This window comes from Harpegnathos saltator, unplaced genomic scaffold (assembly GCF_003227715.2).
Source record: "Harpegnathos saltator strain DR-91 unplaced genomic scaffold, Hsal_v8.6 scaffold682, whole genome shotgun sequence".
NCBI classification, from domain to species: Eukaryota; Metazoa; Arthropoda; class Insecta; order Hymenoptera; family Formicidae; genus Harpegnathos; species Harpegnathos saltator.
Window position 1 is genome coordinate 352,210 of NW_020230518.1, and position 18,854 is coordinate 371,063.

Here is an 18,854-nt window from a genome sequence, read left to right on the forward strand (position 1 = left end):
GGGATACACTGGGCCAATAATCTCAATTTGTAATCTCAATTTGTGTCACCGTAGCCAATGTAACACCAATGTCATGCCAATGAAGTGTGCTACTAGAGGGCATCTGGCAACTCTAATCTTGTAGGATGCATTAAATATGGCGCGTTTGTCGTTTCGTCAATGTCGCGACGACTTTGATCTACCGAATTTACACAAATGCATAACTCTATTCTACCTACAGATATGTACATAAATATAGAAGTATCTTCGGCGTTCACATTCTCACGTGGTAACGTGTCAACGCGGTCATCTGTATATTCATTGAATAATTTATGAATAAATTATTATTATTATTATTACATGTATCACGTGTATTAATATACATATGCGTATCGGTATGCACATGAAATGTATCGAGACTATACACATATAATATAATAATCACTCCACGATTATTTTACTTGGCTTACAGCCAATCGAAAGAAAACGGTTATGCTGTATATGCATCGAAGAAAAAAGAAACATATGAAAGTTACCAAAAAGCGCAAGGTGTCAAATTAACATTAAGTTGGGATCTCGATTAAATTCGTAGTACTTTATGCACATCGTACAGATCTCCTCGCGAGACACAAATAATTATACATACAAACACTGTCGCGAGCCCGTCGAGTCCTCGTCAATGATGCGACAAAGAAGCGCTTCCGTTGAGAGCCTGAGAGATACCCTGAAGCGGATATTTAACGCGGCACTCGGCAATTCCAGTGAGTTGATTTTGTATGTCTCTCGCGTAATTCGGTATGGTGGTTAAAAACGACGCTGTTGCTTAGGCCACATGGCGATGTTAGACCAGACTCTCTACGAGTGGTACCTCGAGAAGATGACGAAGATGGGAAGCACGAGCAGCGGCGTGAGAAACGAAAGGGAAGAAGATGCACGAGGAGGAGAGATCGACCAGGTTGGACCTTGAAGGAAATTCACGCGAGAATATTGCTGAAAGTAAGACTGAAGAGCGATGTATCCGCAGGGGATGTGTTCCTCGGGCGATTTGACGAGCAACACATCGAGTGGAGACAGTTCGACAAACGAGATCGGACTGTCGTCGAAGCGAGATTTATATAACATCACAATCGATCGTGATGAGGCTAATGATGAAGACACCGCGGTCATTTGCAACGAGCCGACCGAGGTAACATCGTCTCCCATCTGTTTTATTTAATTGCGTTTCGGTGTATTTATATTATAAAAACGAAACCATGTCGTGATTTAACTCTCGTTGCACGCAGACGAATGCTGGTGACGACCACACTGAAGAGATTCGCGAGGGCTCCAAGGTCACCGAACAACGCGCGGTTAGCGGCAGCGTCGCGCCTATTCTGGAAGTAATCCAAGTTTGGAACAACCCGGCGCAGGCAGCGAAAATGAAGAAAAAGCTGGAGAATACTATGGAGATTCCAGTCAAGAAGCATGATGACGGGTTATTGCGCATACATAAGAGAAATCTGCGAATTTTACAGAATTGAGAACATTGCACGTGTGAGGTGCAAAATTTAGTTTTTTAATCTGTCATTAAAAATGTATGTCATTCAGAGAACTGGCTAAACAGCTGAGAAGAAGATTGTCCTTTGATACCTGGAAACAGGGGAAGAATCTGATTTACAGGGGACTGCTGAAAGAAGCGGAAAAGAGAAAACAACAGGAATTACGGGAGAAAATATGTGAAATTGAACGCAAGAAGGTGTCTCAAGAAGCGAGTACATTCTGTTTGTTATTTTCGTCGTTCAGTGCAATTTGTCCAAACGCCTCTCTCCTTTCTCTCTGTCCAGGCGTACGCTCGGATCTTGAGGGACAAAGAGACTCAACAGAGAACAGAGACGCTCGTTAAACGACTACAGACGATTCATCAAATGGACATGTTGCAGAGAGAAATCGAGGAAAGGCGTGTCATGAACGCCCAGGCGTTCGATGCTTGGAAACGACAGAAGGATATGAAATCGAGGAGAGCCAAGTTAATAATGTAAATTCACCGAGCCCACGTCTCGAGAGAAAGGAGCCGATTTCCATTTCTTCGGTTTTCACCTCTCGACTTTTAACTAAAAACTAAAGAAATGAGAAACAACCTTTTTCTGCCATACCAATATATCGTGTAAGGGATATAGCGCGGCATATTGATCTGATAATAACCGCGATAACAATGTACATGCATATTTTCATTTGTAGAGAAGATGCATCTCATTATCAACCGAAGAGGTCAGCGGGCCCGACGCCGGCGATTCTCACGGAAAGACCCAGTGCGAGATTCAACCTATGGTTGGATTGCTTGAACAGTGTCTTGCACAAAAAGCATTGGCGGGAACGTCTTCACTCAGTACGACCGTCCTATTGTCAGCCTAGCTATTAGGATACTATAGCTATGTCCTACACATAAATGATATGTCAAATCAACAGTTATAATCGACATCGTGTAAGAAAAACACAACTCCTCCGCTTCGTGAAAACCCGTATCTATCAAAATCTCTTGAGATCGCTGAATTGACTGCTAATTCGATAAAAATATTAAGTAGCGTTTTCACGTCACATCAAGAACAACGAATCAATCGTCACATCGAGTTCAACGTTTTCCAACGAGTGCGATACCGTGCGGAACCAACTAGATTCACGCTTGACTAGTACCGAATGAAGCCAGATGACGAATCTTTCATTAGAATATTTCAATTTCTCCGTTTACAGAGACACGATTTATGCACACGTATATGTACGTGTGGAGGCACGTATATCTTTCTATACCGTGTAACTTCGACTTCATATCTTCTGTTTGTCGTTGTCCTTCAGGTTGTTCAACGCTTTCTGGACCAACATGCCCAAGTTCTTTGGAAGACTCATTTGTATCGACTGCAACTGTTGCATAACCTGATTCTCAGGTGAAGAGCTACACTGCATATTACTCTCGTTCGTTATAATGTTTGTCTCTTCGATGCTATCCACGCTGCAATTATTCGTGTGGTCTAAATCGTTAAATTCATCGCCTGTAAAGAGGATGATATTTTCGTGACAAATAATGCGCTGAGGAAAGTAACAACAATATTCGGCCAATTACATCACCACACTCACATCTCAAATCGACATTGGCGCTTGTGTAGCCCTCTAGAAGTTTCATAGTCGGTGACTGCACCGCACTATCCAATTCACAGATTCTCAATGCCAATATCCTGCAAACGACATATGTAAGTTAACTTATAGACCAACGAAATACAACTAACGCCAAACTATTTACTTGTTTGCTTTCTTCTGGTGCGCCAGAGCTAAAGTTTTGTCGTTCAAGGCCTCCAACAAAGCTGTGCAAAGACATCGCAGGTCGGTAACAGCAGCGGCGGACTTCTGAGGTGGTATATAAGAACTTTCTTGAAGAAGTTGTTCGACTGAAAGAAACATATCGTCTTTAACATTAAACGTTTAAGATACAATGTGTCGTGTGATGATGTAAATGTTTTACCTTGCTTGTGAGTCATTACTGTACCAACTGCAGAATTCGCTCCCAATTTAATAGCCCCTTTGGTCCGTTTGCTATCCAACATGCTCTGTAGACATTTATTCAATATTAGAAATGAATTACAAGTTAAAGTAACATATGAGATAATCTCCTACCTTGTACTTTGACAAGGACTGGCGTGTGAGTTCCTTCTCCTCAAGCAATTGTTGTAATCTTTCTTGCAAATACCTACAAAGTTGACATTGTAAGATTCAAACAACTACCTTCCAGTTGATCATTCATTACCTGTTTTCATTGATAAGAGCGTCCAAATCGACTGGCTTGGAGGCATTTAAAGCCTTAGATAGCTCATGATTTAAACGATGTGCCTTACATTTGAAGGCATCTCTTTCCATTTCTAACTCATGCTTCTCATCTAAAACTGTTTGCAGATCTGTTTGCAGTTGTGAACACTGTGATAAAAATTATTATTTTATAAAACCAGTAGAGAATATTCTGCTTGAATATAAACCAATTTGAATAGGCTTTATGGCTGACAGATATGTCCTTATGTAATATTTACCTTTAAATTTAATTTCTCTAATTGTTCTATCATTTCCTCCCTTTGATGCATAGAGGGTGCAAGTTGTGTATCTTGTTGCTCAACCGACACACGATTGTTATTCATACGTAATGCCTTGATATCACCCTCAGCATCCCCTAGCTTTTGTCTTAGTGTTTCCACTTGTAGCCTGAGACATTTATTCTGCTCTCGTGCTTCTGTTAACAGATCTAAAGTTCTAAAGTCGTCATCTAAATTATAGCATCTGCAAACAGTAATATTTGTCGCTTAAACTTATGACAAATTATATGCAAATTTTGCTGTAATGCAGATTTGTTCAATTTTACTCAATTACCTATTCAATTCTTTTGTATCACACATCTGTTTCTTTAAATGCAAAAATCTCTCCTGAATTTGTTCAGCCATTAATTTAAATTGATCTCGTTGTATTCTACATTGATCCAACTCCTGACTTAGTAACATGAGTGCTTCAGATTTCATCTGAAGTTTTCTCTTTAATATTGCCTACGAATATTCATATTTCTTATAAAATGTCTTACTACCAATATATATTTAAATTCTCCTTAAATAAAACATTTTATTCACTCACTTTCGATTCTATGTCAGTATTGTTATCCTTATTTTCTTTAAGATAGCTAGATTTTTCTTCCATTGTGAGAGTTGTACTAATTAAACATTTATACTACAAACCAATATATAAATATTTAGACACTTTTAACAACTGCATCAATTTAAATGATAAGGTTAGGAAACACCAATTCAAGCAGTTGGATTAGATAACTTAGCGAAATATTCTAGGTTAGATTTGTAACAACAAGAATTTTCTCGCCACCAACCGCATGGCGCTAAAAAACTGTTCAAATGTTAGATCATCTTCAAATGTTAAATCTGACAAGATTATTTTTAGCTGCATTTTCTATATTTCTTATTATATTTTTCAGAAAAATATCAAATATATTAAATTGTAAGTTGCATAGGTATAATGATAAAACATGAGCTGCGTTTTCACAGCTACGAAATATAGAAAAAGTATACATTTTTCACAAATTTTCGAAAATAAGGGCTCAGTATTGAAAATTTATAGTTTATATTACGTATACTATAGTCAGTATCTAGGGCCACGAGATGATACTATATTGTGTATTCATTATATTCATTATATTAATGAAATATAACTGTGAAAAATTATTTATATAGTATATCTTTCTCCATGCAATTTATTAATAAGAAAAGATACATGTATACATAAAGTAAAAATATATAGTTTATATACAGTCTATATACAGTTTATATACAGTTTTTTCATAAGATGTCTGCACATTCTTAAGAAATTAATAATTCCCATAATGTCGTAATCTATATAACAATGCAGAGCCAGTCTTATTTGAAATCGAAAGGTAGCCACTTTCAGGAGAAAAATTTAACGATTGTGGCATACCTATATTAGTTTGAAATCCTGGAAAATTGGAGAATACTTGATATGATGGCAAATGTATCATCTTAAAAGCATTGTGCTTCATATTTGATGCTGCCGCCAATATCTCACTAGTGGAATTAAATTTCAAATTTGTAACACCAGTAACAAGATTCATCATAGTTTTCATAGGAATAGGATTTCGTTTCTGAAATACAGTTTCTGTCTCATATAAATTTACCACACCATGCGAACTGCCTGTTGCTATAAATTGATTGTTTGAGGAAATAGCAATTGAAGTGCCAGATAAACAACCATCATCGATAGCACGGTGAACGCATGTCCGGCTGTTCAGATCCCATATGTACATTTCACCACCGTCTGCACGATAAAATTAGAATTCAACACGAATATTCAGAAATATTATGAGACATTTCAATTTGAGTTTAAGTTAAAATTAATAAATCTATACTTACCACCATGTGTGATAAGGTTTCTATTATCTGGTGTGAAAGCTAGTGCTCTGCATTTTGAATTCATATTTAACCTGCTGATCAGCTCTTTCGTAGAACCATCTAACAAGGAGACTTCACCTCTTCTTCCACATAATGCTACGAAATTGTAATTAGGAGATACCTCAAAATGCTGAAAATATGAAAATGTATGTTGAAATTTTAATCAATTAATAAAATTATATTATTTCTAGTATTTATACTCATATAAACCTTCATATTCGTAATCCCGTGTGGTAGAGGTACTTTACAAGTCTTCTTTTTTATTAAATCAAAAATATCAAAATATGAAGAATGCTGACAACCAATCAAAACTTCCGTTCCACTCATGAAGGTTGCTTTACTAATTGGATTTTTTTCATGTAGTACACTGTGTATCTTCTTGTTTGTATGGCCATCAACCTGAAAAAGCAATTTGTCAGCAATAATTATAAATATAAAAATTGGTAAATAATAAACAAATAATCTAATTACATCTTAATTTATGAAATAAATTTATATAATCTCAGTACCTGGAAAAAGGAAATGACACCTGATACACCAGCAACCAGTGCAACTGTATATTTTGAATGAAATTCCACACTTGTGACAACAGGACCTTCTGTATGAGTACTCTTATTCAGCGCTTTGAGTGCTTTGATGTCGATTATATCTTTTGGTAAGTGCACAGATTTTGATTTGACTGTAAAACGACATCCCTGTGTAAAAATAAGAAAAAGTGGTTAAGATTCAATGCATATTTACAAGTTTCCAAAAATTTGGTAGATGTTAAAGTACCTTTAAGGTATCTGAATCATCATCAGATTCATTAGTTGCTTCGAGTTTAGCCCATTTTGGAGTACCCACAAATATTTTATAATGATTCTTCAAATATGTCGCATATGATTTCTCTGGTCTTTTACATGGTAATGTGCGATTCTGTGCATCCAAAGCTGTATCCACACTGTCAGCAAATGTATATATAAAACAATATATGTATTATGTGCATATACAGGATGTTCATTTTAAAACTTTCCAGTTAATTATTTCGAAAACTATGAAAAATATTAAAAAAGCTAAAACACTGGAAAGTATCTGTTGGAATAGCTCTATATTCCTGTACAATTCTTTGATGCAAATCATTGATATTTCCCATTCCCGGTTCGACAATGGTTAAACAATTGATTCCTACAGAGATGAATTGGAAGAAGAGAAGCTATCGAGTGGCCACCAAGTGTTTTAGCTTTTTTAATATCTTTCATAGTTTTCGAAATAATTAACTGGAAAGTTTTGAAATGAACACCCTGTATAATATGAAGAATTATATAATTAAATAAGAAATCTCCGTGACAGAAATATTTAATATTTTTATACTCACGTATAATTACAATCGTCATCATCTATCCAAGCAGCTTCTTTTTCTTTCAGGCTAGCATCTTTAGTATCATTTATTACAGAAGAATCATCATGGTTCAATTTAGCTTTTTCATTGCTCTGTTTTTCACAATAAGTATCAGCAGATTCATCATCTTTTATTTCTGTCACAGATTCTTCTTTCTTCAGCAAATTCTTTATATCACTGGGATCACCAAAGACTTCCTTTTCCAACCTGTGTATGAAATGCATTATATTATCTGAAAAACTTCCTTGAATGATCACAATTATTTATTTTTATATGCAAATACCTAGCTTCCTCTTCTGGGTCATAAATATTTTTCCGTTTTTTCGTCATAGGAGTTGAAAACTTTTTGTTATATAAAATCTTTGAATCGGCGCGATTCCGTGCATTGTCATTACCGCGTGTCTTACGTTTGGAACTATTTTTCTGTATAGTTTTTCCTTCCATTGTATTTCTCACTCAGGAAAATATAATGTAGAGCAAAGTATAATGAAATAAATAAAGTTTACAATTTAATCAAATATCGTGACTTTCTCTTTTCTTCACAGTAACATAAGTTTTTGTACGCTCCACGTACAAAATACTCTTCTCTTCTTTCACTTTCAATATTTTCACGTGCTTCCCCTAACGCTTACAGTTAACCTCTAAAAAGAATAGATCAATGGCTGCGTTCAGAAAACACAACGGTTATACAACGGTTGAGTAATTCGTCAACGTTATTGGTCTGAATGTAAGGATCTAACAATAAGGACCAATAGTTACTGAGCGCTCAGTGAGCGTTTTGTTTTCTGAACGCAACCAATGGCTGCGTTCAGAAGAACAAAATGATCAGTGAGCGCTTAATGATTCTCGCTCCTGATTGGTAAATACTTCTGGGTCTATGAAGAATCTAAAAGAATGCTCCACTCACAGACAATAATCACTAAGCGCTCACTGATCATTTTATTCTGCTGAACGCGGCCAATAATGGCTGATTCTTCATAGACCCAGAAGTATTTACCAATCAGGAGCGAGAATCACTAAGCGCTCACTGGTCACTTTATTCTGCTGAACGCAGCCAATGAGTGATAAATTTATCAGCGCCACCATGGTCTATACCCAGATTTGTTTGAACTAAAATAAGTCACGAGACGCGGAGTGGGAATACGCGCTATATTTAAACTCATGCGCGCGTACAATTCTGCATAAAAACTGCGAAATTAAAGATTGGCATCCTTGGTCGTTTATATTGTTTGCATATTGAGAAATAATTTATCTAAGACCATATGTATTTCAAGTAATGTATGTTAATATGTAAATATTTGATTTTTTCATAATTTACGTGTGTAAATGCAAATGGATATATATGATGCATTGCGGTTTTCTGCGTCATACTTTTTTAACCACACCGGGTATATTGCAAAAATGTAGCTAACAATCCGTAGTCTGCAAGTGGGACGGAAAAATATGATGCATTAATTATGCTTCGTTATTACAATCTACCTTACTTTAATTATAAAAGGTATTGCAACTATTTAAGATAATATTTCCACATGTCTGTTCCACAAGATAATATAATCCACATAATAAATAAAATCAGTAAAAGGAAAATATAAGTATTACAAAGGTAATTTAAATACATAAGGTTGTAATATGTACCTAATTTTATCTTTATACTTATATATTTTTATTTCATATTTATATATTAAACTTCATAGATATACATTCATATATTAATAAGCACGCGTGCTTAGATTTGAATGTAGTACGTAACCCCCCCCCGCGTCACATGACCTGTTTTAGTTCGAACACGTCCGAGTATAAATTATTGTGGCGCTGAAATATTCGTCAGTCGCAGTCGTTTTCCAAGAGGGTGGTTTATAATCTCTGGATGTTACACGTTATACACTAATAGGAAAAGTTATATTTCTTTGAGATATATTTTTGTAAACTAAGTATTGGAGAATCATTGCATTATAATTGGAAAGGAAAGTAGATTCTTCATTTGAGGTAAGCTCTACAGATATGTATTTTAAAATATACATATATTAAAAATATATGTTATGGATAATCTATATTATCCTCACATAATACTTCGTTACATAAAATAAATAAAATTAAAAGGATAAAATATACTTGAAAATATTTTTTATTACTTTTTAAATATATGTATAAAATACATATACATTTTTATAGTCTAATGACGTTAAGACGAGTCTATCATATAATTATTGATAACCTTTGTAGATCAAAGACCCAAGCAGAAAAGGAAAATTTGTTACACAGCTCACGTTAATAAATATGAGTGATAAGCAAAAAGTTCTCATCTGTGGGGATGTGGAAGGACATTTTAATTTTCTATTCTCCAAAGTAGATGCTATTAATAAGAAAAGTGGTCCATTTGACTTTTTACTATGTGTCGGCAGTTTCTTTGGCAAAGATAATGCTGAGTTGCAACCTTATATATCTTGTGAAAAAACTATCCCAGTTCCGACATATATCATAGGACCTAATAGGGAATTAGACTTGAAGCATTATACTGATGGGGATGGATATGAGATGTGCCAAAATCTAACCTATCTTGGTAAACGTGGTCTTTATACCGCCAGTTCGGGTCTCAAAATAGCATATCTCAGTGGAATTGAAGGGGTTACAAATGAGAATAGATCTGTATGCTTCAATGAACAAGATGTCGTATCCATTCAGAACAGTTGTTTAAAGGGTCAACCAAGTTTTCGTGGAGTAGATATCTTGTTAACATCACCATGGCCTGAAGGCATCACCAACCTTGATCCTAATAATCCGAATTGCAAGTATCAAGGTTCAAAATTAATTGCCTGGCTTACTACTCATATCAAACCTAGATATCATGTATCAGCTTTGGAAGGAATATATTACGAACGACCACCATATAGGTAAATTTCTCTACTCTAACAAATTTTAAATATGTGTAAAAGTAAGACAAAAACATTTTATTAATATCAGTCTTAATGTATAGGAAATTATACAGAATGTAAATAATTATTAATTTACTAAGTTGAATACTTAACTTATCAATTGAGAAAACACAGCTATGTAAATGGCACTAAATTTAAATGTAAATGTTATTGTAAATGGCTTTAAATTTAAATTTCTTTATTACAGAAATCAAAGTCAGGGGGAAGGAAACATAGAAATTGCTACTAGGTTTATTGCTCTGGCGCCGGTAATGAACATTCATAAAAAGAAATGGTTATATGCGCTGAATCTGACTCCTGTTGATCGAACCAGGCTGTCTGATTTGGTTATGAAGACCACAGATGAGACACCAAGCCCTTTTCCTAGATCTATACTGTCTAACGATCCTACGTCACAAAAGCAGAGTCACATGCAATTTTTCTATGACATGGACTCGAAGGAGAGCGAAAAAAGATCACGGCACCAGAATAATGGTCCCAATAAGAGGCCAAAGTTGGAATTTGATCAATCAAAGTGCTGGTTCTGCTTGTCAAGCCCAGCAGTATCCAAGCATCTGGTCATATCGGTTGGCACGGAGATCTATTTGGCATTAGCTAAAGGTGGTCTGGTGGAAGACCATCTCCTGATTTTGCCAATAACACATCATCAGAGTCTATCAATTCTACCGAAAAACGTAAAGGAGGAGATGGATCTGTATAAAAAGGCAGTAACCAAGTATTATGAGAGCACAGATAGAGTACCTGTATTTTTCGAGAGAAATTTCAAAACTTCTCACTGTCAACTACAAACAGTGCCTGTTCATAAAAATCAAGCACCTGCACTGAAGGAGATGTTTGAGGTAATTCCCTTTTTTATTTTTTTTTCTTCACAACAAATACATATTAAGTCAGTCAATAAGTAATTTATTAATATTTGTTTTTTAATTCGATATACTTTTCCGACATTACTTAATTGGGTTTAAGTATTTTTTATTTTTATATTTTCAAAATACCTACGAACATCGTGTATACTATTTGTTATATAATATGCGTCATTTTTGCTTTTAGGAATTGGCCGAATGTAATAATTTTAAAATTTTGGAATTACCACCACACACGGATCTGCAGCAAATAGCAAAACCTGGCGTCTTATATTTTTATGCAGAACTACCGAGCGGAGAAATGTTATACTATAGAATTAAGAAAGATTTCCCACTGCAATTCGGTAGAGAAGTATTAGCATCCGACAGGATATTGGATATCAATGACAGGTCCGATTGGAAGGATTGTCATATGAGTCAAGATGAAGAAGTTGAGCTAGCAAAGAAAATTAGGAGACAATTTACCCCATTTGATATAGATACTTGAAAAATTTCTCTGCTTTTTATTAAAAGATAATGTATATATACTTAAAATATTATAACCGTTATTTATTTTTACCTTGATTTTTATATATAAATATGTATATAATCTCTAGTATATATGTATATAGCTTAGATATACATATATTTATGGCACAGATTATCCGGAAAAATTAGTTTTGTACTAAAATCGTTGACTATTCTGATATACTATTCGCCTGGTATTTTAATTCATGATTACTTGGAGTTAGTAATGGATCTAGTCCACATTGTTTCATCTGAACTGCAATGTCCAGCAAGTAGTCGTAACATTCAGTCCTGTGGACAATACGGAATTTAAAACAAAGGAAATATTATGCTACAACATAAAAGTGACTGAGAAAATCTGAATAAAAACGCATGATTTACATAGTTTTTGCCTGTTGCCAAGAATCACCCCACACATAAATTCCATGTCTGCGTACCAACACCGCACAAGTTTTAGGATAACGAACAATAATCTCATCTAAGTTATCCCTCAAATCTCTCTCAAAAGGTGTATTTTCTATAATGGGAATTACCAATTCCTCATCATAGCGATATGGTCTACCCTCTTTCTGATTCCATATTCCTACATTAATGAAACTGTTTATATGTCTTGCTTATATTTCAATTTTTTTTTATACAATTTTCCAAATAGAAAATTCTCTTTAAAGTTTGATGCATTAAATAGAATATCAATATACTTTGTTCATACTATCATATATTTATATATAAATGGGAGAATTTCCAATATGCATACCTTTTATCATCTCAAGGTGGGTTAGCCTGACTTCTTTTCCAAGCCACAATAGAGTCGCCATCACAGCATATTTAGAATGTGTATGTATCACAGCACCTGCATTTCTTCTTAAATAAGCACACATAAATAGTGGAGTGCATTGTGACTTTTTCAGTTTCTTTTCTGGTGGTGGTAGTTCTAGATCTGTTCCATTTATATCTTGGACAAACATATCATTGGGCAACATACGTTCTTTTTGTACACCAGAAGGAGCTATATAAATTTTATCCCTGCACAATAAAATGTTCAATAATGTTAATTATTACATTTACAGTAGTACTTTTACAAAAATAACATAACTTTTTTACGAAACCATCTTTATTGCAGATACTAACTCATGTTTTATAGATATACCACCACCTGTACCAGTCACCCATCCGAGTTGATAGAACTGCCTGCATAATTTTGGTATAAGATTTCTTGGGTGCTCCTATGTAAAAAATCAATGTTATTAAAATAATTGGTAAATAGAATTCAAATTATATTCTAATTATTCTATTCTATGTGCTACATTGTGTATAGATACTCTTTGTTTATATGTAAATATAATATCATTCTATTAATTCATGTGACATATGAATAGGACAAAGGCTTTTCAACAAGTTGCTATTAAAAAATAAAAGCTAGATTTATTAATTAAATCATGTTAATTAACTTATTACTAACTTATTTATAAAAACAGTAATAAAAGTTTTGATAAAATTATAAAATATATAGTCATATGTATTTACAAATGTATTATTTTGTGTGTAATTAATATTACCTCGTCGTAATTGATACCGTAAACTTCTGACATTCTCTTTAGTAAAGTAAATGTTCTACCTAATTATACAAATCTAATATTTTTTTGATGTTGCTAATATCTAATAAGCACGTTACGTTGATAACGCTATTGATAACGATAAAATAAACAATCAGTCGTGCCAAAATAAACGAGGAATGGAATGAAGAGTTGCTCCTCTATGATTAGTCGGTAATATCGTGCCAGTGTGATACCAGAGAGGAAGCTGAGAGCGGCCAACACGGCGTTTTCGGCGACACCAATTTTTCGCACTGGGAATAGGCGCTATCTGCATTCATTTTGAGAGGGGAACTACGATGCTACATCCACTTTTAGGTCTCGACGGTAAAACCTGCATCTGGTGGCTGTCCGTGCTACATCCACTTTCAGGCGGTTTATGTCCGTGCTACAACCATAATAGCGTACTTGACAAGCACGGTCTCGCGCATTGTTATGCATTTGTAACATGAATTAACATGTTAACATGCACAAAAAAAATAAGAATTGAGATTGCATATGATTAATATCATGAAGATTATATACGATTTATATCGATATATAAATATATGATAATAATATTTTGTGTGTACCCAAAATTATTTTTCCAAAATATTTCAGCGTTACGTTAGTATTTATTTATACTCCGGCAGGCGTTTTTTAGCGCAGTTGTGTCCGTGTGCATGTGTTGCATTGAAAGTGTGCGTGACGTACGTGTGCATATACACACACACACACACACACACGTGTCATACGCAACAGATAGAATCTCAGGGTATATGCTTAAACATGTTCAATTGCCGTACGTTTCTATGTAAGAATGTAGTCGGCACACACACACAGAGAAACTGCTCCCGTCTATCCATCTGAAGTCCCTCCCACCGCTCGGCTTGTTTTGACGAGCCAAGCGAAAGAGAGAGAGAGAGGGAATGTGTTCTCTCCAACTCGTTCTGATTCGCAACGTTGCCGAGATTGTGTTTCCAGACACACGGCCGAGACTGACGTTTCACTCTCAGCGTGAATTCAACGAGATGATCAAAAGCAATCGATTTCGACTAAACTCGTTGTGTCGATAGATTTGCATGACAAATTAACATTGCACTTAAAGATACGGCGTAACATTGAAGCGTTTGCAAGAACGTAGCGATTGAAAATCGCGAGTGTTCCATGAACTCAAAGAGCGTGTGGCTTGGTGGAAGTACACTGGACTCGCGGGGTTGAGGTCGGTGGTTCGCATCTCCTTGGCGGTCGGCATTGTCCTTTTTCGCCAATCTTTTTTTTTTCGTTTCTTAGGAAAATGCACGTGTTGCATACAACATACGTGTAACGCAATAAATTTTTTTTCATTTTTTAAGAAAATGCACTTATTGCATACAACACACGGGCATCGCAAGCATTGCACGTTTCGTCGATGACATTTCCTCTGAAACCCCGCCCTCCGCTCGACTTGTTTCGACGAGCCAAGCAAAAGAAAGACCGAGAATGTGTTCGCTCCATCACTTCTGTGAAGATGGCCCTTCATTCTTCAAATTTGAAAAAAAATTTAGAGTTCTGAATGCCCGTCGCAGAGATCTAGAGTTCGCAATCCTTTATAGAAAGAGTTCCGTCATTTAAAGTAGAGAAAATACCATTTTAAAAATCGGAGGGCCAACTTCACGATGCCCCTCATTATATAAAAAATGATAATTTTTTTAGAGTTCTACATAGATTTTTAAGTTCTATAGTTCCAGATAAGTTTTAAAAACAGTTCTGTTTTTAAAACAGATTTACCAGCCATTCTCCGTCGATATCCAGCCTTCCTCCGTCGATATCTCCGCTTCTACTGGGAGTAGAGAGTCGTCCATGAAGTCCAAAATGTAGGGTCTTGAAAGGGCTTTAATTTGGTACCAGTCCGAAGCCTGTATCTCTAACCGTTTAGGAGATATCGAAGGTTAAAGTTTTCCAACCTTTCTCCGTCGATATCCAGTATTCATCCGTCGATATCTCCGCTTCTACAGGGAGTAGAGAGTCGTCCATGTAGTCCAAAATGTAGGGTTTTGAAAGGGCTTTAATTTGGTACCTGTCCGAAGCCTGTATCTCTAACCGTTTAGGAGATATCGAAGGTTAAAGTTTTCCAGCCTTTCTCTGTCGATATCCAACCTTCATCCGTCGATATCTCCGCTTCTACTGGGAGTAGAGAGTCGTCCATGTAGTCCAAAATGTAGGGTTTTGAAAGGGCTTTAATTTGGTACCTGTCCGAAGCCTGTATCTCTAACCGTTTAGGAGATATCGAAGGTTAAAGTTTCCAACCTTTTCTCCGTCGATATCTCCGCTTCTACTGGGAGTAGAGAGTCGTCCATGTAGTGCAAAATGTAGGGTTTTGGAAGGGCTTTAATTTGGTACCTGTCCGAAGCCTGTATCTCTAACCGTTTAGGAGATATCGAAGGTTAAAGTTTTCCACCTTTCTCCGTCGATATCCAGCCTTCATCCGTCGATATCTCCGCTTCTACTGGGAGTAGAGAGTCGTCCATGTAGTCCAAAATGTAGGGTTTTGAAAGGGCTTTAATTTGGTACCTGTCCGAAGCCTGTATCTCTAACCGTTTAGGAGATATCGAAGGTTAAAGTTTCCAACCTTTCTCCGTCGATATCCAGCTTCATTCGTCGATATCTCCGCTTCTACTGGGAGTAGAGAGTCGTCCATGTAGTCCAAAATGTAGGGTTTTGAAAGGGCTTTAATTTGGTACCTGTCCGAAGCCTGTATCTCTAACCGTTTAGGAGATATCGAAGGTTAAAGTTTCCACCTTTCTCCGTCGATATCCAGCTTCATCCGTCGATATCTCCGCTTCTACTGGGAGTAGAGAGTCGTCCATGTAGTCCAAAATGTAGGGTTTTGAAAGGGCTTTAATTTGGTACCTGTCCGAAGCCTGTATCTCTAACCGTTTAGGAGATATCGAAGGTTAAAGTTTTCCCAACCTTTCTCCGTCGATATCTCCGCTTCTACTGGGAGTAGAGAGTCGTCCATGTAGTGCAAAATGTAGGGTTTTGAAAGGGCTTTAATTTGGTACCTGTCCGAAGCCTGTATCTCTAAGCGTTTAGGAGATATCGAAGGTTAAAGTTTTCCAACCTTTCTCCGTCGATATCCAGTCTTCATCCGTCGATATCTCCGCTTCTACTGGGAGTAGAGAGTCGTCCATGTAGTCCAAAATGTAGGGTTTTGAAAGGGCTTTAATTTGGTACCTGTCCAAAGCCTGTATCTCTAACCGTTTAGGAGATATCGAAGTTAAAATTTTCCAACCTTTCTCCGTCGATATCCAGTCTTCATCCGTCGATATCTCCGCTTCTACTGGGAGTAGAGAGTCGTCCATGTAGTCCAAAATGTAGGGTTTTGAAAGGGCTTTAATTTGGTACCTGTCCGAAGCCTGTATCTCTAAGCGTTTAGGAGATATCGAAGGTTAAAGTTTTCCAACCTTTCTCCGTCGATATCCAGTCTTCATCCGTCGATATCTCCGCTTCTACTGGGAGTAGAGAGTCGTCCATGTAGTCCAAAATGTAGGGTTTTGAAAGGGCTTTAATTTGGTACCTGTCCGAAGCCTGTATCTCTAACCGTTTAGGAGATATCGAAGGTTAAAGTTTTCCAACCTTTTCTCCGTCGATATCCAGTCTTCATCCGTCGATATCTCCGCTTCTACTGGGAGTAGAGAGTCGTCCATGTAGTGCAAAATGTAGGGTTTTTGAAAGGGCTTTAATTTGGTACCTGTCCGAAGCCTGTATCTCTACCGTTTAGGAGATATCGAAGGTTAAAGTTTTCCAACCCTTTCTCCGTCGATATCCAGCCTTCATCCGTCGATATCTCCGCTTCTACTGGGAGTAGAGAGTCGTCCATGTAGTCCAAAATGTAGGGTTTTGAAAGGGCTTTAATTTGGTACCTGTCCGAAGCCTGTATCTCTAACCGTTTAGGAGATATCGAAGGTTAAAGTTTTCCAACCTTTCTCCGTCGATATCTCCGCTTCTACTGGGAGTAGAGAGTCGTCCATGTAGTGCAAAATGTAGGGTTTTGAAAGGGCTTTAATTTGGTACCTGTCCGAAGCCTGTATCTCTAGCCGTTTAGGAGATATCGAAGGTTAAAGTTTTCCAACCTTTCTCCGTCGATATCCAGCTTCATCCGTCGATATCTCCGCTTCTACTGGGAGTAGAGGTCGTCCATGTAGTCCAAAATGTAGGGTTTTGAAAGGGCTTTAATTTGGTACCTGTCCGAAGCCTGTATCTCTAACCGTTTAGGAGATATCGAAGGTTAAAGTTTTCCAACCTTTCTCCGTCGATAATCTCGCTTTCTACTGGGAGTAGAGGTCGTCCATGTAGTCCAAAATGTAGGGTTTTGAAAGGGCTTTAATTTGGTACCTGTCCGAAGCCTGTATCTCTAACCGTTTAGGAGATATCGAAGGTTAAAGTTTTCTAACCTTTCTCCGTCGATATCCAGCCTTCATCCGTCGATATCTCCGCTTCTATTGGGAGTAGAGGGTCGTCATTGTAGTCCAAAATGTAGGGTTTTGAAAGGGCTTTAATTTGGTACCTGTCCGAAGCCTGTATCTCTAACCGTTTAGGAGATATCGAAGGTTAAAGTTTTCTAACCTTTCTCCGTCGATATCCAGCCTTCATCCGTCGATATCTCCGCTTCTATTGGGAGTAGAGGGTCGTCATTGTAGTCCAAAATGTAGGGTTTTGAAAGGGCTTTAATTTGGTACCTGTCCGAAGCCTGTATCTCTAACCGTTTAGGAGATATCGAAGGTTAAAGTTTTCTAACCTTTCTCCGTCGATATCCAGCCTTCATCCGTCGATATCTCCGATTCTATTGGGAGTAGAGGGTCGTCATTGTAGTCCAAAATGTAGGGTTTTGAAAGGGCTTTAATTTGGTACCTGTCCGAAGCCTGTATCTCTAACCGTTTAGGAGATATCGAAGGTTAAAGTTTTCTAACCTTTCTCCGTCGATATCCAGCCTTCATTCGTCGATATCTCCGCTTCTATTGGGAGTAGAGGGTCGTCCATGTAGTCCAAAATGTAGGGTTTTGAAAGGGCTTTAATTTGGTACCTGTCCGAAGCCTGTATCTCTAACCGTTTAGGAGATATCGAAGGTTAAAGTTTTCTAACCTTTCTCCGTCGATATCCAGCCTTCATCCGTCGATATCTCCGCTTCTATTGGGAGTAGAGGGTCGTCATTGTAGTCCAAAATGTAGGGTTTTGAAAGGGCTTTAATTTGGTACCTGTCCGAAGCCTGTATCTCTAACCGTTTAGGAGATATCGAAGGTTAAAGTTTTCTAACCTTTCTCCGTCGATATCCAGCCTTCATCCGTCGATATCTCCGATTCTATTGGGAGTAGAGGGTCGTCATTGTAGTCCAAAATGTAGGGTTTTGAAAGGGCTTTAATTTGGTACCTGTCCGAAGCCTGTATCTCTAACCGTTTAGGAGATATCGTTAAAGTTTTTCAACCTTTCTCCGTCGATATCCAGCCTTCTCCGTCGATATCTCCGCTTCTATTGGGAGGAGGGTCGTCCATGTAGTCCAAATGTAGGGTTTTGAAAGGGCTTTAATTTGGTACCTGTCCGAAGCCTGCATCTCTAACGTGGTTCAGGAGAATGATCGAAAGGGTGTTAAGTTTTCTAAACCTTTCTCC

The 18,854-nt window shown here is 37.0% G+C and overlaps 4 protein-coding genes across 4 annotated transcripts; 1 reads left to right on the plus strand and 3 right to left on the minus strand.

The window, feature by feature from the left end:
* Window positions 1-333: 333 nt before the first annotated feature.
* LOC105190329 (coiled-coil domain-containing protein 149) lies at window positions 334-4,796 on the minus strand. Its single transcript, XM_011153039.2, has 9 exons — window positions 4,618-4,796; window positions 4,363-4,532; window positions 4,029-4,272; window positions 3,752-3,918; window positions 3,622-3,694; window positions 3,470-3,554; window positions 3,251-3,395; window positions 3,088-3,185; window positions 334-3,002 (listed from the first exon to the last, which is right to left on the minus strand). Exons 1-9 carry the CDS (start codon window positions 4,678-4,680, stop codon window positions 2,779-2,781), a joined length of 1,269 nt encoding a protein of 422 aa, XP_011151341.1. The 5' UTR covers window positions 4,681-4,796; the 3' UTR covers window positions 334-2,778.
* A 433-nt stretch (window positions 4,797-5,229) lies between these two features.
* Window positions 5,230-7,991, minus strand: LOC105190323 (U3 small nucleolar RNA-associated protein 18 homolog wicked). Its single transcript, XM_011153035.3, has 7 exons — window positions 7,619-7,991; window positions 7,312-7,542; window positions 6,732-6,897; window positions 6,467-6,652; window positions 6,168-6,356; window positions 5,919-6,087; window positions 5,230-5,823 (listed from the first exon to the last, which is right to left on the minus strand). The coding sequence occupies exons 1-7, from the start codon at window positions 7,777-7,779 to the stop codon at window positions 5,360-5,362; spliced, it is 1,566 nt and encodes a 521-aa protein (XP_011151337.2). The 5' UTR covers window positions 7,780-7,991; the 3' UTR covers window positions 5,230-5,359.
* Window positions 7,992-9,152: 1,161 nt separating this feature from the next.
* LOC105190324 (CWF19-like protein 1) lies at window positions 9,153-11,652 on the plus strand. The gene is made up of 4 exons (XM_011153036.2): window positions 9,153-9,321; window positions 9,559-10,226; window positions 10,456-11,107; window positions 11,316-11,652. Exons 2-4 carry the CDS (start codon window positions 9,613-9,615, stop codon window positions 11,613-11,615), a joined length of 1,566 nt encoding a protein of 521 aa, XP_011151338.1. The 5' UTR covers window positions 9,153-9,321; window positions 9,559-9,612; the 3' UTR covers window positions 11,616-11,652.
* Window positions 11,653-11,716: 64 nt separating this feature from the next.
* LOC105190325 (probable methylthioribulose-1-phosphate dehydratase) lies at window positions 11,717-13,403 on the minus strand. Its single transcript, XM_011153037.3, has 5 exons — window positions 13,192-13,403; window positions 12,764-12,858; window positions 12,390-12,658; window positions 12,017-12,218; window positions 11,717-11,926 (listed from the first exon to the last, which is right to left on the minus strand). Exons 1-5 carry the CDS (start codon window positions 13,222-13,224, stop codon window positions 11,806-11,808), a joined length of 720 nt encoding a protein of 239 aa, XP_011151339.1. The 5' UTR covers window positions 13,225-13,403; the 3' UTR covers window positions 11,717-11,805.
* Window positions 13,404-18,854: the final 5,451 nt, after the last annotated feature.

Excerpts from the sequence above, each read along its gene's own strand:
- LOC105190329 (XM_011153039.2), bottom strand. The coding sequence starts at position 4,680 with ATGGAAGAAAAATCTAGCTATCTTAAAGAAAATAAGGATAACAATACT. Across the intron at positions 3,919-4,028 it reads TAGAGAAATTAAATTTAAAG|TGTTCACAACTGCAAACAGA; the intron begins GTAAATATTACA and ends TTTTTATCACAG. Across the intron at positions 3,003-3,087 it reads CGCCAATGTCGATTTGAGAT|GCGATGAATTTAACGATTTA; the intron begins GTGAGTGTGGTG and ends TCCTCTTTACAG.
- LOC105190323 (XM_011153035.3), bottom strand. The coding sequence starts at position 7,779 with ATGGAAGGAAAAACTATACAGAAAAATAGTTCCAAACGTAAGACACGC. Across the intron at positions 7,543-7,618 it reads GACCCAGAAGAGGAAGCTAG|GTTGGAAAAGGAAGTCTTTG; the intron begins GTATTTGCATAT and ends TTTCATACACAG. Across the intron at positions 6,088-6,167 it reads ACGGGATTACGAATATGAAG|CATTTTGAGGTATCTCCTAA; the intron begins GTTTATATGAGT and ends TCATATTTTCAG.
- LOC105190324 (XM_011153036.2), top strand. The coding sequence starts at position 9,613 with ATGAGTGATAAGCAAAAAGTTCTCATCTGTGGGGATGTGGAAGGACAT. Across the intron at positions 10,227-10,455 it reads TACGAACGACCACCATATAG|AAATCAAAGTCAGGGGGAAG; the intron begins GTAAATTTCTCT and ends TCTTTATTACAG. Across the intron at positions 11,108-11,315 it reads CACTGAAGGAGATGTTTGAG|GAATTGGCCGAATGTAATAA; the intron begins GTAATTCCCTTT and ends TTTTGCTTTTAG.
- LOC105190325 (XM_011153037.3), bottom strand. The coding sequence starts at position 13,224 with ATGTCAGAAGTTTACGGTATCAATTACGACGAG. Across the intron at positions 12,659-12,763 it reads GGTATATCTATAAAACATGA|GGATAAAATTTATATAGCTC; the intron begins GTTAGTATCTGC and ends TTTATTGTGCAG. Across the intron at positions 12,219-12,389 it reads CCACCTTGAGATGATAAAAG|GAATATGGAATCAGAAAGAG; the intron begins GTATGCATATTG and ends TCATTAATGTAG.